Below are 14,051 nucleotides of genomic sequence, written 5' to 3'. Positions count from 1 at the left end.
TCGTTTCTCAAAATCATTGGAAGTCGGGCCCTTATCCATAATGCATTTATTAGTTACAATCTGTCTTGTTTTTTTTATGCTGACACTAGATGGTAGCTAAGAGATTCCTTTTTTTCATTTTAATCATTATTTGATAATCTTTATTCTGGTTCTTTGTTGCAAGAACTTAGGAATGACGTGTTGAGGGTTGCTATACGGATTGGGGATCATGAAAAGAAGCTGAAGTTGCTTTGTGAGAAGAAAGGAACCATAGAGCAAGAAATATGTGATATGCAAGGTTCTGAACTGTTAGTAAAACCTTTTAGCTAGTTTTCTCTACATTGTCAAATTGTTGTTTGTGATGGTTAGACTTGTGGTGAGGCATTTAACTTGGCTTACTCTTAAGGCATGAACCAATAGGCTTAACATTTGAATTCTATATGCATACAGGTTTTAAATTGGTAGAACACTAGTTGCAAAAAAGATTGTCAAATCGGAAAAAAACATGTATTGATGTACTTGCAATTATTGGTTTGGTTGTAGATAAAGATCTAAACTATTTCAGTTTAATGTAGTCCTTAGACAGGAAAGGTTGAAAGCATCGACCCCCAGAGGAAGTTGGCCTTGCCAGATCCAGTCTTGCCAACAGAGAAGAATATACCTCCTGGTTTCTTAGGGTACTCTGTTAATATGATTGATCTAGATGATCATTACTTGTACATGAGGACAACCAAAGGGCATGGTCTTAGGGAGACCTTGTTCTACCTTCTTTTTGGAAAGCTCCAAGTTTATGAAACTAGGGAATCCATGAAGCGAGCATGTTCTTCTATAGAGCATGATATGGTGTTATTTCTCTGGATGGAGCGATCATGAAAGGCAATGACATTCTCTCTCTTGGGGCTTGGTAAGCAGTATATTGTGTTTGTTTAGCAGCTCAATAGTAGTTCTCATTGTTGCACTATTATCATTTACTAGCACAGGTCTATCATAGATGTAGGAACCGTTATGGTCGCAGTTTACAAACCGTGAAAACCATGCGCAGCGGAATAAAGGTTCTCACGATTTTGTTTAGAATCATACCTCTTAGATCAGCTATGATGTCTCTGAGAATCCAAGCTCTACGAATCAGCAACCTCTTGATCTTTTGTTGTATTCCTATATTTGGATTGGACGTTGTGTGGGCAACGATCTACCAACCCTATCTTTCTCTCTTGGCCTCTCTCACTCTCTCTAAGTCAGAAGCGAATTGATCTTTCTTGAGAAAATTATGAGTATTCTCTTAGTGTAAAACGGCCAGAGAAAGAAGGTTCCTATTTATAGGCTACAACAGGGACCATGAAGAGAAATTAGGGTTGGGCCTCCTGACGGGCTTGGGTTTCCCATGTTCGCCCAGAACACACGGCCCAAGTCCGTCAACAAATGGCTTATTCCACTAAAGGCCATTATTGCACTACCGCCCTAATCCCTAATTACGTGTCAGGGTTTATGGGCTCAATATTATATGCTTGTTGATCTCCCCGTGTTAAGACATCGAATGCCCGTTGATTAAGTCAAGTTACTGACAACTACATTAATCAACTTCATTTGTCCTTAAGTAGTACCACTCAACCTCATTGTCATGTCGGATTAAATCCACCTGCAGGGTTTACATGACAATCCTTATGAGCTCCTCAAGGGGACATCATCAACCCGACTTCTTGCGAGTCACAGATTCCTTCTATAATCAATAGCACACCTTACATACAATGTCATTACCCAATCCATCGAGTTTGTTGATTCACAAATGAATCTCACTCATTGATGATTTAAAGCAATGTACAATGCACGTAAGTGCCTGTTATTATATCCAGATTAAGAGGACAAACATCCATAATAACAAAGGTGTTTGTTCTCTTATATAGTCAGTATAAAGAGAAACAACCTCACTTGGTCCTGTTCAATACACACAAATTGTACTAGTGTAATCCATTAGTCAAGATAGACTAATACCAGATTATACTACAACCATATCAATGGTTTGTCCAAATCCATCTAGATTGTGAACGTTTACTTATACTTTATAAGGTACTGATGATATGATCTTCTGTGTGTCACCCACCACACACCATATCATCTACAACATAAAGTATTAGATTCATGCATATAACTAATAACATATATAATATACATAACATTTGCCCATATGATTCTCATTCAAAAAATAAAGAATTAGAGTTAATACAAAAGTAATGCTTTTAGTATATAACCTTATCAATAGAATCTCTTTAGCAATCCTATTCTCACCATTTGTCATACAGTATCTTCACACCTGTATGAGGATGAAACATGAGCATGAAACTATGTTTATTGTTTATGCACGTTTTCTCATTACAATTGCCCCTGATCATTTTTTTATTTCATTTATATATCTGTGACACTTCTGTGCGCTAAGGTTTTCAAGACTTTAAAAAGAACATATAACCAGGTAATTTGGAATTGGATACTATTGGATACTACATTTTCATTAGACCTTGTCATTCAAGTTGAATTTTTTAACCTTCTGGTTAACCTTGATTCAGGGAACCAAAAATACAATTTCCTGGATGTGCGGCAGAAGTTCAAAGGCGGCTCTATCCACGAACTGTAAATATTCTAAGAAAAATTGTACTTGGGAAGTTGGAGTTAGAAATTACCTACGATGAAATAGAGAAAGAACGTAAAGCCCATTCAGAAGAATTGAGAAACTTTCATGAGAAGAAGAATCACTACCAGAATTTCATGAATGCAAACGAGCGCACAGAATTTCATGAATGCAAACGAGTTTCTAGTTCATGTTGTCTTTATTTCAACTAGGTGTTTGGATAGATAGTCCTCTTTAGTGGTATTTCATTAGTGTCAATAAGTACAATATTATAATTTTCGAATTTGAGTTATTTTGTTTGTATGAATGCTTTTGAGTACAATATTCTAATTATTCGGATAAAGGCAGTTTCAATATTCAATAAAGGTGGTTTCTTTAGTGTTGATGTATTAGAACCCCGTTTTCCTTATTACTATATTTTCTACAGGTCGAGGATTCGAGGGTCTTATACAGTAAGGCCTTGTCTCTTTCACACCACTTTTAGATTTTATTTGCAGATATAGTTTAGATAGAATTCTGGTGAAGGCTGGCTTCTAAGTTCTAATAGTAGGAGAGAATAATAGCTTTTGGTTGGATTTATCACTGGTCACTATCTTCCTTCTTGTTGTTGGAAGTGTGATAGTATGTAAAACTTTAGTCTTACCTATGCGTAAGCGACGAAACTCAAACGTAAGTAAAACTACGACTTTACTGTTGCTATTCTATTTATCAAAGTTTTCTACACTCTCGATGCTATTGCACTAAGTGGAGTAGAGAATTCGTTCCACTCCTAGTCCTTTAGAATTCACGTTAACTAAGATTATCAGTTCTATCAAAGTCGATGAGAGTACGGATTATGTAATTATGCTAACAATGATGGAAATAACGTAAACGGAATGTTCTAAATACTAAGATTACAATTCAAATACTAAGGTTACGTTCGAATCTAGATAAAGAATTAGGGGAATTCGATTCCACCTTGATTTGACTTAATCAACTAACAAAGATTCGTCGTAATCCGAATTGAAATGCTTTCGCATAAAAATTGGGTCTTTCTAATCCCTAATTGCTCATGGTAATCTCTACTAACTAACAACTAGCATGTAAAACAATCAAACCCATTCTCATGGCGAAATAATTACTTTCTAGAATGGAATAGATTTATACGACCATTTCTATGCTAATATGATCAAGTGTACATCAAGGCTTCCTCAAACCCCTCTAATGGAGGTTTTAGCTTTGAATCATTAAACTATCATTTCTATAGGAATTAAAACAAGACATGATATAAAGATTATAAATTTGCTATATTGATCTACTCAAGAATTCAAAACTGAATTAACAACTAAGAAATGATTAATAACTAAATAATTGAATTTAGATCTAAGAGATTTAATAAACTAAAACTAAATTTATGAATAACTAACTATTTTTATTGATCTAATGAAGAGTTATCAATGATTCAATAATCTAAATTAAAAACAAGCAAATCACTAATTAAAAATGGAGTCTAAGCTAATTTATTTTCTAATCTAGGTCTAGTTTTTTTAATCCCCTATTTTCCTTGCTTTGAAGAAGAAAAAGGGATCCCCAATTTGTGCATGGGCTTGGAGCCATGTTTTGGGCCGGAAAAATCGAGCCCAAAATCCAATTTCTTCAGTCCAAAAAGGGGCTTTCAGCTGGAAATGACTTCAACGCCCTTTTCATTCACTTCTACTCATATGAATGGGTCAAGTCTTGGACCGTTGGAAATCTCTTTCTGAGCCGGTCGTTTTGACGTATGGTAGGCCCAATTACGAGGTCTGATTCCAAAGATACGGCCTTCGGAAGTTCTGTTGATTTTTATGCGCTGTTTCTGCCCGCGTTGACTTTGACTTTTCGGCTTTTACCGAGCTTTAAAAAGGCTTTTTCTCCTTGAATCTTGGCCTTTAATCATAGAACTACTTAGCGACCAACCCTTCCTCCTTTATCTCGCAAAAGTGACACATTTCTGCACATAATTGACTCCAAAGCCTGAAATACATAAAAACACGTAATCAGCATTAACTCTTATTATTTACTCACATAATCGGTCTAAAAATAAGATTGTTAAGGGGTTAAAACTACAGTTTTGGGCTCTTATCAAACCACCCCCAAATAGCATTTTGCTTGTCCTCAAGCAAATATGAGAAATTAGAATAAGTGACCAAAAATGGAGTTCTAACTAATCTCGTTACCGAAAAAGCGATTGCATTGATCGTATGCAACAAGGCCTTAAACCACTAGGAATCCCTAGTGGACGAGTTATAGCCTCGTGAGAGTTTTCCAGTGAAGGTACTCACAAACTTCATCTATACTACAACGACTAAAAAATACAACTACTGTTTCTTCATTATTCTCAGGTATCTATACATTTCACTAGCAATGAATAAGAATAATCAAGTCGAAACCTATACTAATATATGCATAATAATCAATCATCTATGAATAAACATATATAATGAGCTATACTATGAAATGCACTAACAGCTCCGTTTATGAAAACTCGGAATAACGTCCTTAAGTAGGTCCTCACATAAATGTCAAGACAAAAACCACTCTGATTTTTCCGCTCAAGTTTCGCTACTCCAGTGTGCAGTAGGCACACTTTACTTTACAATCTCAATGACACACAAGGAAGCCGAAGTCGATCAAGCACATCTGCCACTTACTGCCACACTAACCTATTCCTAATTGAGCTAGATGTCTTTATTAGGTGTTGCGGGGATTAGGAGATGGTTTAAGAATGAAGAAAATGGATATTCAAAAAGACAAGTATGAGAAAATAGGGTCTTCATATCATATAACTAGAGAAAACCTTGTTTTTTTTGCTTCTACAGTACACTTTGTTTCCATTCTTAGCCTTTTTATTTTGGCTTTTCGACTCCTTTTATTCTATTTTTGGAGTTTTTTATTTTATTTTATTTTTATTTTATTTTCTTTTCTTTGGATGGAAACTTATTTTCTTTTTCTTTTCTGAAGTAGCTAACTAATTTATGTTTCCACAGGTTTTCCTTTTCTCTTTTCTTCACTCATCCTATTTCTCAGACTTATCCAGATAGGTAGGTTGATTTTTTTTGTTTTTTGTTTTTTGATTTTTATTTTTTTTTATTATTTTTATTTTTTTTTATTGGGTAAATGAATTGTGGTATGTGAAAAGGCTAATGAAAGGCTCAGAGGGGCGACTAGCGGAAAATAATTCATAGGTTTAAATTTCTGGCTATATCGATCCAAAGAGGATATAAATTCTCACTTAAGATATGATATAGTGATCAAGCAAGTGGACGTGTGTTTTTTCTATTCGGAATATACTTCTCCCTTGTGTCATTACTTAAAAATTTCACTCATATACGGTTTTTAGGCTATATTCTCACTGGATTTGTAGAATAAGTACTCTAGCCTAGATTTCAGAAACTTACTGCAAAACAATCATAGATACTTGTGCAATATATTTATAGAAAGATGCAAGATTATTACCTACATATTAACCTACATATTACCTACATATTAACCTATGGAGGATTTCCATCAGTCCAGTTGATTGATGAGGAGTTGGAAAAAGGCAGGGACTTTTGCAAATTTTCGTTGGTGGGAAGATTGGATTTGAATAGGGTAAAACTCGAACAAGTCCGTGGTATCGTAGCGAAACTTTGGGCACCTAATGGTAACTGGTCTATTACTCCTCTGGGCAAGGGGTTTATGATGTTCAGATTTGATGAAGCAGAAGACTACCAAAAAGTGTGGAACCAAGGTTCTTGGAAGGTAGACACCCAAATTTTGAGGCTCACGAAATGGTCACCTAATTTCTCGACAGAAAGGGAGATCCAATCACACGCAGCAGTATGGGTACGCTTCCCTGGCCTTAGCTTGGAGTACTGGGAACTTAAGAATTTACTGGCCATGGGTCGAGCACTAGGTAGACCAATCCATGTGGACGAAACCACGGCCAAGCGAGAATTGGGGTTCTATGCAAGTGTATTGGTAGATATAGACCTATCTAAGCCCATTCCAGAGAAAATATGGATTGAATCTAAGAAGTATAATGTGGGGTTTTGGCAAAATATTAAGTTGGGGAAGACCCCCGAGTTCTGTTCACATTGCAAAGGTGTAGGTCACAATGTTGCAAACTGTAAGCATCTACAGAAAGATCTAGCCAAAACCAAAGGGAAATCAGTGGTTGTTGATAATACACCACCTCCACAGGCCAACGAAGCTGCTGAGAACATGTCGAAGAATCAGAAAAAGAGATGGAGAAAGAAGACCAAGGATGGTCAACAAAGCTCTCCAATTCAAGTAGAGGATACAGAACACACAACTGATGCTCCGATAGTCGAGACAGAAACCATAACAAATGTTGCGACTCCTACGGGGGCCACTGAGACGAATGCAGAAAACGAGCAATTGGTGGAAAACGATGCTACTGAAACCGAGCAATTGGTTTTCCACGACGCTACTGAAACTGAGCAATTGGTGGAAAATGATGCTACTGAAACCGAGATAACCACTACTACTTTAGTAGTCCCCAATATAGAAGAAATGGCCCCAAGTTTAGTTGAGTTGGTAGAGACCACGGAGCTCGCCACTGTTGCTCCACGTATCTTGGCACATAATGATATGATTTTTCAAATACTTTTACCTCCTATAAAACAGGTGAATAGGGTGGAGGGTGTACTGCCATCAGCAATTATAAATGCAAATATAGAAACATCAAATGCTTTCTCGGAACTGGATATGGAAGAAGAGACAGTACCATCTACTCAACCACTGCTGAAGGAAATTGAGGCAGTTACTGAGATTTGGGAAGGTCAAACAACGGTGGCCAAGAGGAGAGGTAGACCGAGGAAAAATGCAGACAAAGGAGTTGGGAGAACACCCTCGGATCCCCCCACTAGCAAAGTACCTCTGTCTGAGGTAACAACTACACCCCTCTTATCTCAATGAATGTTATATATTGGAATATAAGGGGAGCCAGAAAAACAAATGCTATTGACAGATTAAGAGAAATTACCACCTCTCACAATCCTGACATAGTATGTATAGCAGAGCCAATGATCAGACCGCATACAAGCAATTTAGTAACTTTAATTCCTAACTATTTCGCTACTCAGTTTATCCATAATGACACCCAAGAGAGATTGGGTAATCTATGGATTCTTGTCAAAGAAGGTACTATAGTATCCACCATCCACTCATCAGATCAACATATTTCAGTCCTTATAGATGATGTGTGATCTCTTTGTATATCTTAACTGCAATCTAGGCCACGTAAGAAGACTATGGAGCTTAATTAGAGGTATTTCAACCCCACCCAACCGTGGTTGGTCATAGGAGACTTCAATTGTGTTCTCGGATATGAAGAAAAACAAGGAGGGCTACCACCTAACAGAATTGCCATGAATGAGTTTCATGCTAGCATTAACACATGTCAACCGATAGAAAGTTCTTTTGATGGTATGGAGTTCACTTGGTCGAATAACCAAAAGGACTATAGGAGACAGTGTCCAAGCTTGATGAGCTTTCTTCAATTCAGCTTGGAATCAAAAATATGGAGGGTGGAAATACAAAGTGGGGTCTAGAAACGCCTCGATCCACGCCCCTTGATTGGTATGCATTCTTTGATCCCCAAACCAAAGAACTCTCCTTTCAGATTCAATAAGGTGTGGAGTACACATCCAACCTTTATGGATATGGTTGAGCAACCGGAATCGTGGTAACCGGGGTCCTATCATTCAGGTGATGAAGAAACTTCAAAGGCTCAAGGCAGAAATCAAAGTATGGAATCGTGAAGTGTTTGGGCATTTGGACACCAATATAAGAAAGGCAGAAGGCGAACTTATGCATACCCAAGCTAGAGCGGACCAACTACTATATGATTTACCTTTGCAGAATTTGGTTATACAGAAGCAAGAACTTCTCGAAACGGCCAGGAATAATAGAGCAAGCCTCTGGAGACAGAAAAGCAGACTGAAATTCGATGAAGAGATGGATTGCAACTCAGAATACTTCCATAACACATTAAAATTCCGACAAGGAGCAGCTATAATCTCTGAATTGGAAACCGAGGAAGGGTTTTGTTAATCGACCCGGAAAGACACATAAGAGATTACATCATCCAGTTTTATGAAGAAAAATACAAAGAAGTACCAACTGTACAAGACGACCAGCTCCTACGTTTGGTCCCCAATCTTGTAACAGCAGAAGACAATTTCATGCTCACCATGATACCTGATTATGCAGAAATAGAGCAAGTTGTGTTTGCCATGAAAACAGATAGCTCTCCTGGCCCAGATGGTTTTCAGGGACACTTTTATCACCAATGCTGGCCTACAATCAAGTTGGAGGTATGCAGAGCAGTCCAATCTTTCTTCATCCAAGTGATAGTGCCTAAGGGTCTAAACTCAAACTTTGTCACTTTGATTCCGAAGGTGAAAAATGCACGTAAACTCAGCAACTTCAGACCTATATGTGTTGGTAACTTTCTTATGAAGATTATATCAAAGCTTTTGCAGCTGAGACTTAACACGATTGCCGACAAAATTATCACAAAAAGAACGAGCATGGGTTTTGTTCCAAATGAGATCATTTCTTCGATTGCCTTTAGCTTCGAAAGCTCTTTAATGAGATGAAAACAAAAAGACATGGTGGGAATGTGGCAATAAAACTTGATATATCTCAAGCATACGATTCTATAAGTTGGAACTTCTTATGTCAAGTTTTAAGTAAATTGGGCTTTTCCAGTACTTGGATCAAATGGATAAAAGCAATTATGAGTTCGGCGTTCATATCAGTTATGCTTAATGGTGGCCCTATTGGTTTTTTCTCCATGGGAAGGGGCCTCAAACAAGGAGACCCTCTTTCTCCCTTGTTATTTGCTATCGCAGAAGATACTCTAAGTAGGGGCTTTCACCACTTAAGAACACTTCGCCTGGTCAAGCCAATGGTTACTTTCAGGGACTTTCAAGCTCCTAGTCACCTCTTTTTTGCCGATGACATCATCATATTCGCAAATGGTGATATAAGAGGTCTGAGGCACATCAACAATCTGCGTTGGGTAGATATCAGTTGGCATCTGGGCAGTGCTTGAATAAAGACAAGTCCAAGATCTTTATGAGTGGTTTCAGACAATTGAGAAAGGAGAGGGCAATACAGGCTCTATCGATTCCCGAAGGCTTTCTACCAGAAAAATACTTGGGAGTATCCATGGTGCAAGGGCGAATAACAAGACAGACAGTGACCCCAGTACCAAATAAGATTAAGAAGAAACTCACTTGCTGGAAGGGTAGAAATCTTTCTTTCCAAGGAAGAAACATTCTTATCAAAGCCGTGTTGTGCAGTATACCAATCTATAATATGGCAGTATATAAATGGCCGTCTTCTATCATAAAGGAAGCAGAGACACTCATGCGAAACTTCTTATGGACAGGGGACCCTTCAAAAAGGAGAATCACGACAGTGAGTTGGGAAAAATCATGCAAGCCTGTTCAAGAAGGAGGGATTGGAATTAAGAGGATGAGAGAAATTAACCTTTCTATGCAGATGAAACTAGCCTGGTTGATCTTAAATGGTAAAGATGACTTCGCCATGCTCATGAGATCTAAATTCACCAGAAGGAATGGAGGTTTTATTCATAACCATAAACTATCCTCGATCTGGCCAGGAATCAAGGAAGCACTCTTTGAGGTTACAACCAGAAGTCAATGGATTATTGGGAATGGTAACAAGGTCGACATTTGGAGAGATAATTGGCTCGGGGACTTTTTCTACAACAACTCATGCACTTGAGTGATCGAGATATAGCAGCCACAATGTTAAGTTATCGACTATGGTCAATGACAATGTAATTGTCATACCCCGAAGTCTCATGCATATTCTGGACAATCTAGGAGTCAGCCCAAGATCTCCAATTATTTGCAACTCCGAAGACGAAGATTATAGAATATGGTGCCAAGATTCCAAAGGCAAGTTTTCCACAAAATCTGCTTTCGAAAGTATCAGAAGAACTAGACCAAAAGTAAGTTGGTACAAAAACATTTGGAACAACTTCATTCACCCACCGAACTGCTGCTACAGGGTGGAAGCTCCTCCATGGGTGCGCTGCAACAGATGATAGAATCCAAAAATCCGGTATCCCATTAGTATCTGCATGCAGGTTGTGTAAATCAGCAGAAGAGAATCTAACACACTTGTTATGGGAGTGTAGTTTTTCTACACAATTGTGGACATGGCTAGCGGCGGGCTTTCTTATCCAACAACCTCTTCCAGGTTTTAAGGAAGCAATTCTTCTCTCTAAGTCTTGGAGCCCGATGATGAAACAAATCTGGAACTCAGGGGTGGTGGCAGCAATGGTAAGCTTATGGAACATGAGGAACAAGGTGTACTTTGAGAGTAAAGTACCCAATCTTATGAACTGTAAACAGTTTGTTAGAGCTCAAATCGTATGCACCCATCACCGGAGTAAAGCTTGCAATGGGAACAACAACTGGGAAACACTAGTTCTGACGAACTGGGCAGTAACTCCAAGACCCAAACAAGCACCTCAACTGAAGACATGTGTTTGGATTCCTCCAGAACCAAACATCATGAAGCTCAACATTGACGGGGCGGTGTTTGGGAGTCCAGGGCCTTCGGGCATTGGGATATGTTGCAGAGATTCTGAAGGGGAGTTCATCTTCACTTTTTGCAAAAGACTAACAAATGGTACGATTGATAGAGCGGAAGCTTATGCAGTTGTCGAAGGGATTGAAATAGCTATCAGTAGAGGCTTCTATCATCTTTGGGTGGAATCGGATTCTCTCTCAACTGTTACCTCTTTCAGTTCAGGTGCAATACCATGGGAATTACAATCAAGATGGAAGAGATGCAAACAGAAAATCACATCGATCAAAGTTCACTCATATATGGAGGGAAGCCAACATATCTCTTGGATACCCTTGCTAAAAGCCGGAGCCGCTCTTCCCGTCGACGATTTTCTGTTTTTTGTAGGAAAGCTCAAGATGGCTACTCAAATGGGAATGCCCATTTGAGCATTTTAGTAGAATATGTTAATGCCTCCTAGATAGAGATATCTATGGAGGGCTATGAACTTGTAACTGAGAGATTGCTCCGGCAAGATTTCAGAACCATTCTTTTGTTTTTTCTTTAATATATTTTCACCTTACCAAGCAAAAAAAAAAAATGTTTCTAAAAACTATTCTAATGCAAAAGCTAACGTGAGACTTCTAGATTATTAAGAGCATAGAGAAGAAAACAATACCAATATTCCTAAGTGTGTAGCATAACTTTTTATTTATTTATTTATTTTTACTAGAAAACAAGTGCATATTGTACATATCTATATCCTAACATGTGCCTTAAGTTACTCGTGTATCTATGCCACCCCCAAACAAAAATATGCTTTGTCCTAAAAGTATAGAATTAAAAGGAAAGGAGTTACCATTGAAATGCGTGAAACTTCAGAGCATCTGCAAAACAAAGTTAAAACATACTAATATATAAAAACAACAGCAGACGGAACTCTATATGAGTTCCACCCGTTATGGGGATAACAAAAAATAAATTTTCTTGGGACATAAGCAGACACTAACTGAAACTAAAAACTTACCTTATCTCTACCTCTTAGATGTCATCATCCTCTTCTTCACTGAAGCGAGGTTCTTTCACATCCTGCCATGCCATGATAACTTGCCAAGCCTTTCATCGTGTATCATCAACTTGTGCTAACCTGTCGAGTGTTACTTGGTCTGATGGGGTGTAAGGAGCAACCAAATGAGGTTGCACCTGCCATCCCGGCCAAGTCATAACTCGAAAGGAACGAACCACACAATTGGTGGGTATCATGATTTCAACCCTAACCCAATCCGTGAACTGGGTACAAAATTAAGGTAAGCAACTGCGCATGATGCGACAAACCAAAATAGGCATAAAAAAATACTTATGCCTCATGTTATGGGCTCTCTTTAGACTAGCCACTAAAACTCTGGGAATGTCATATCGGCGACGTCCCTCAGCTTAAGCAAGGAAAACGTTACCAGCGGTACTATTTACAGAAGTAAACTGCCACTCCCCTAAAATATTCATCATAATAAATAGCATGGTGGTGCCTACATTCAGGGACAAGCTGCCAAGGGCTATGTTATATCGCCTTTGGTCCATTACACGAAACACCCCTCCCCCATAATACTCATGAAAATATGCATAATCATAGAGGTAGGCATTATCAGTCATATATCCCCACGTGTTTGTAGGGTTAGGCAAAGGCAATCCCGAAACCAATGCTACCAAATGCTTATTGAATTCCATTGTCGTGTCATTAATTGTAAGGGAGAATTTTTGTTCTCCATTAGCTTGACAAAAGAAATTAACATTATTGTAGAAAAATTCAGTTAGTTGAGGGGAATATGAGTCGTCATCACTTACCAGTAGATGCCGCCATCCCAACTGCAAGATCCTGTCGCGGAACCAACCTCCATAGGTCTCGCTTCCCAACAAGTCTTCGAAAGACTGCTCAAGTATGACTGTAGGAGATGTCATCACAATAACTACTCTTTAGAAGTGTTGCAACAACCTTGGAACACCCACACAAAAAAATCTGAAATTTGCTATGGCTCTGAAGGTCGGTATGCGGTGCGCCTGAATTGGTTTGGTAGTAAGCAGGTGCTTCGGATTTGGTCTTGTGAGGGCGCAGGGTGCGCTTTGGTCTTGATAGAGTTCAAGGCGGTTCAAGCGTATGGCACGCTCGTGCCTAGTGTGTGTAGGGCGCAGGTGCGCTCCGGGTAGTCTGAGCAGGTGAAGTGAAAAAACAAAAGAGAAAAATTGGGAGTGAAAGGTGAGAGATGAAAGTGAGATGTGTATGTTTTGTGTGTAGAATGAAAGAAGTATATATAGGGTTTTAGTTTCTAAAATGAATTAACAAGTTGCTAAAAAATTTTAAGGCAATTGCCGGAAACAAAATATTTCCAAAACCTAAAACTGAAACAACCTAGATTCATTATTCTAAAACAAACCTAGTATCTTTAGGTTGAATTTAGAATAGTAACTTCCTAACTCATTGAAATTTCATCCTACCACAATATCTAATCTTAGCCATGCCAATATCGGCAACATTCCCAACAACTCATCCCAAAATTACTTCTAAAATGGTGGATCAGATAAAAGCAATGCCAAAAATATAATCAAACCACCCCCAAACAATTCGGGAAAGTGGGATTTACGCAAAAATCATCGCATGCTTAGACAAAAACCAAACTAAATTAAAGTAGAAATTCAAATAACAACTAACTACAGAATTTCAATTTAACTACCAAATTTAAGAATTCAATATCCAATCTACTAAAAAACAATAAAAACAACATCAAAACAAAAATTTCCCAAACCACTCGCTACTAGATGAAGATAGGCCCTGAGACGAAGATGGTTCATGAGACGAAGAAGGACCAGAGTCATTCGTCCTTCTTCG

The 14,051-nt window shown here is 38.3% G+C and overlaps 1 protein-coding gene across 1 annotated transcript; it reads left to right on the top strand.

The window, feature by feature from the left end:
* The first annotated feature begins 10,938 nt into the window (after positions 1–10,938).
* LOC147494347 (uncharacterized) lies at positions 10,939–11,619 on the top strand. Its single transcript, XM_086568112.1, has one exon. The coding sequence runs from the start codon at positions 10,939–10,941 to the stop codon at positions 11,617–11,619; it is 681 nt and encodes a 226-aa protein (XP_086424238.1).
* Positions 11,620–14,051: the final 2,432 nt, after the last annotated feature.

This window comes from Coptis chinensis, chromosome 6, assembly GCF_015680905.1.
Source record: "Coptis chinensis isolate HL-2020 chromosome 6, ASM1568090v1, whole genome shotgun sequence".
Taxonomy (NCBI): domain Eukaryota; kingdom Viridiplantae; phylum Streptophyta; class Magnoliopsida; order Ranunculales; family Ranunculaceae; genus Coptis; species Coptis chinensis.
Note: the sequence above shows the minus strand (reverse complement) of the source record. Positions and strands in the feature narration are given on the sequence as shown.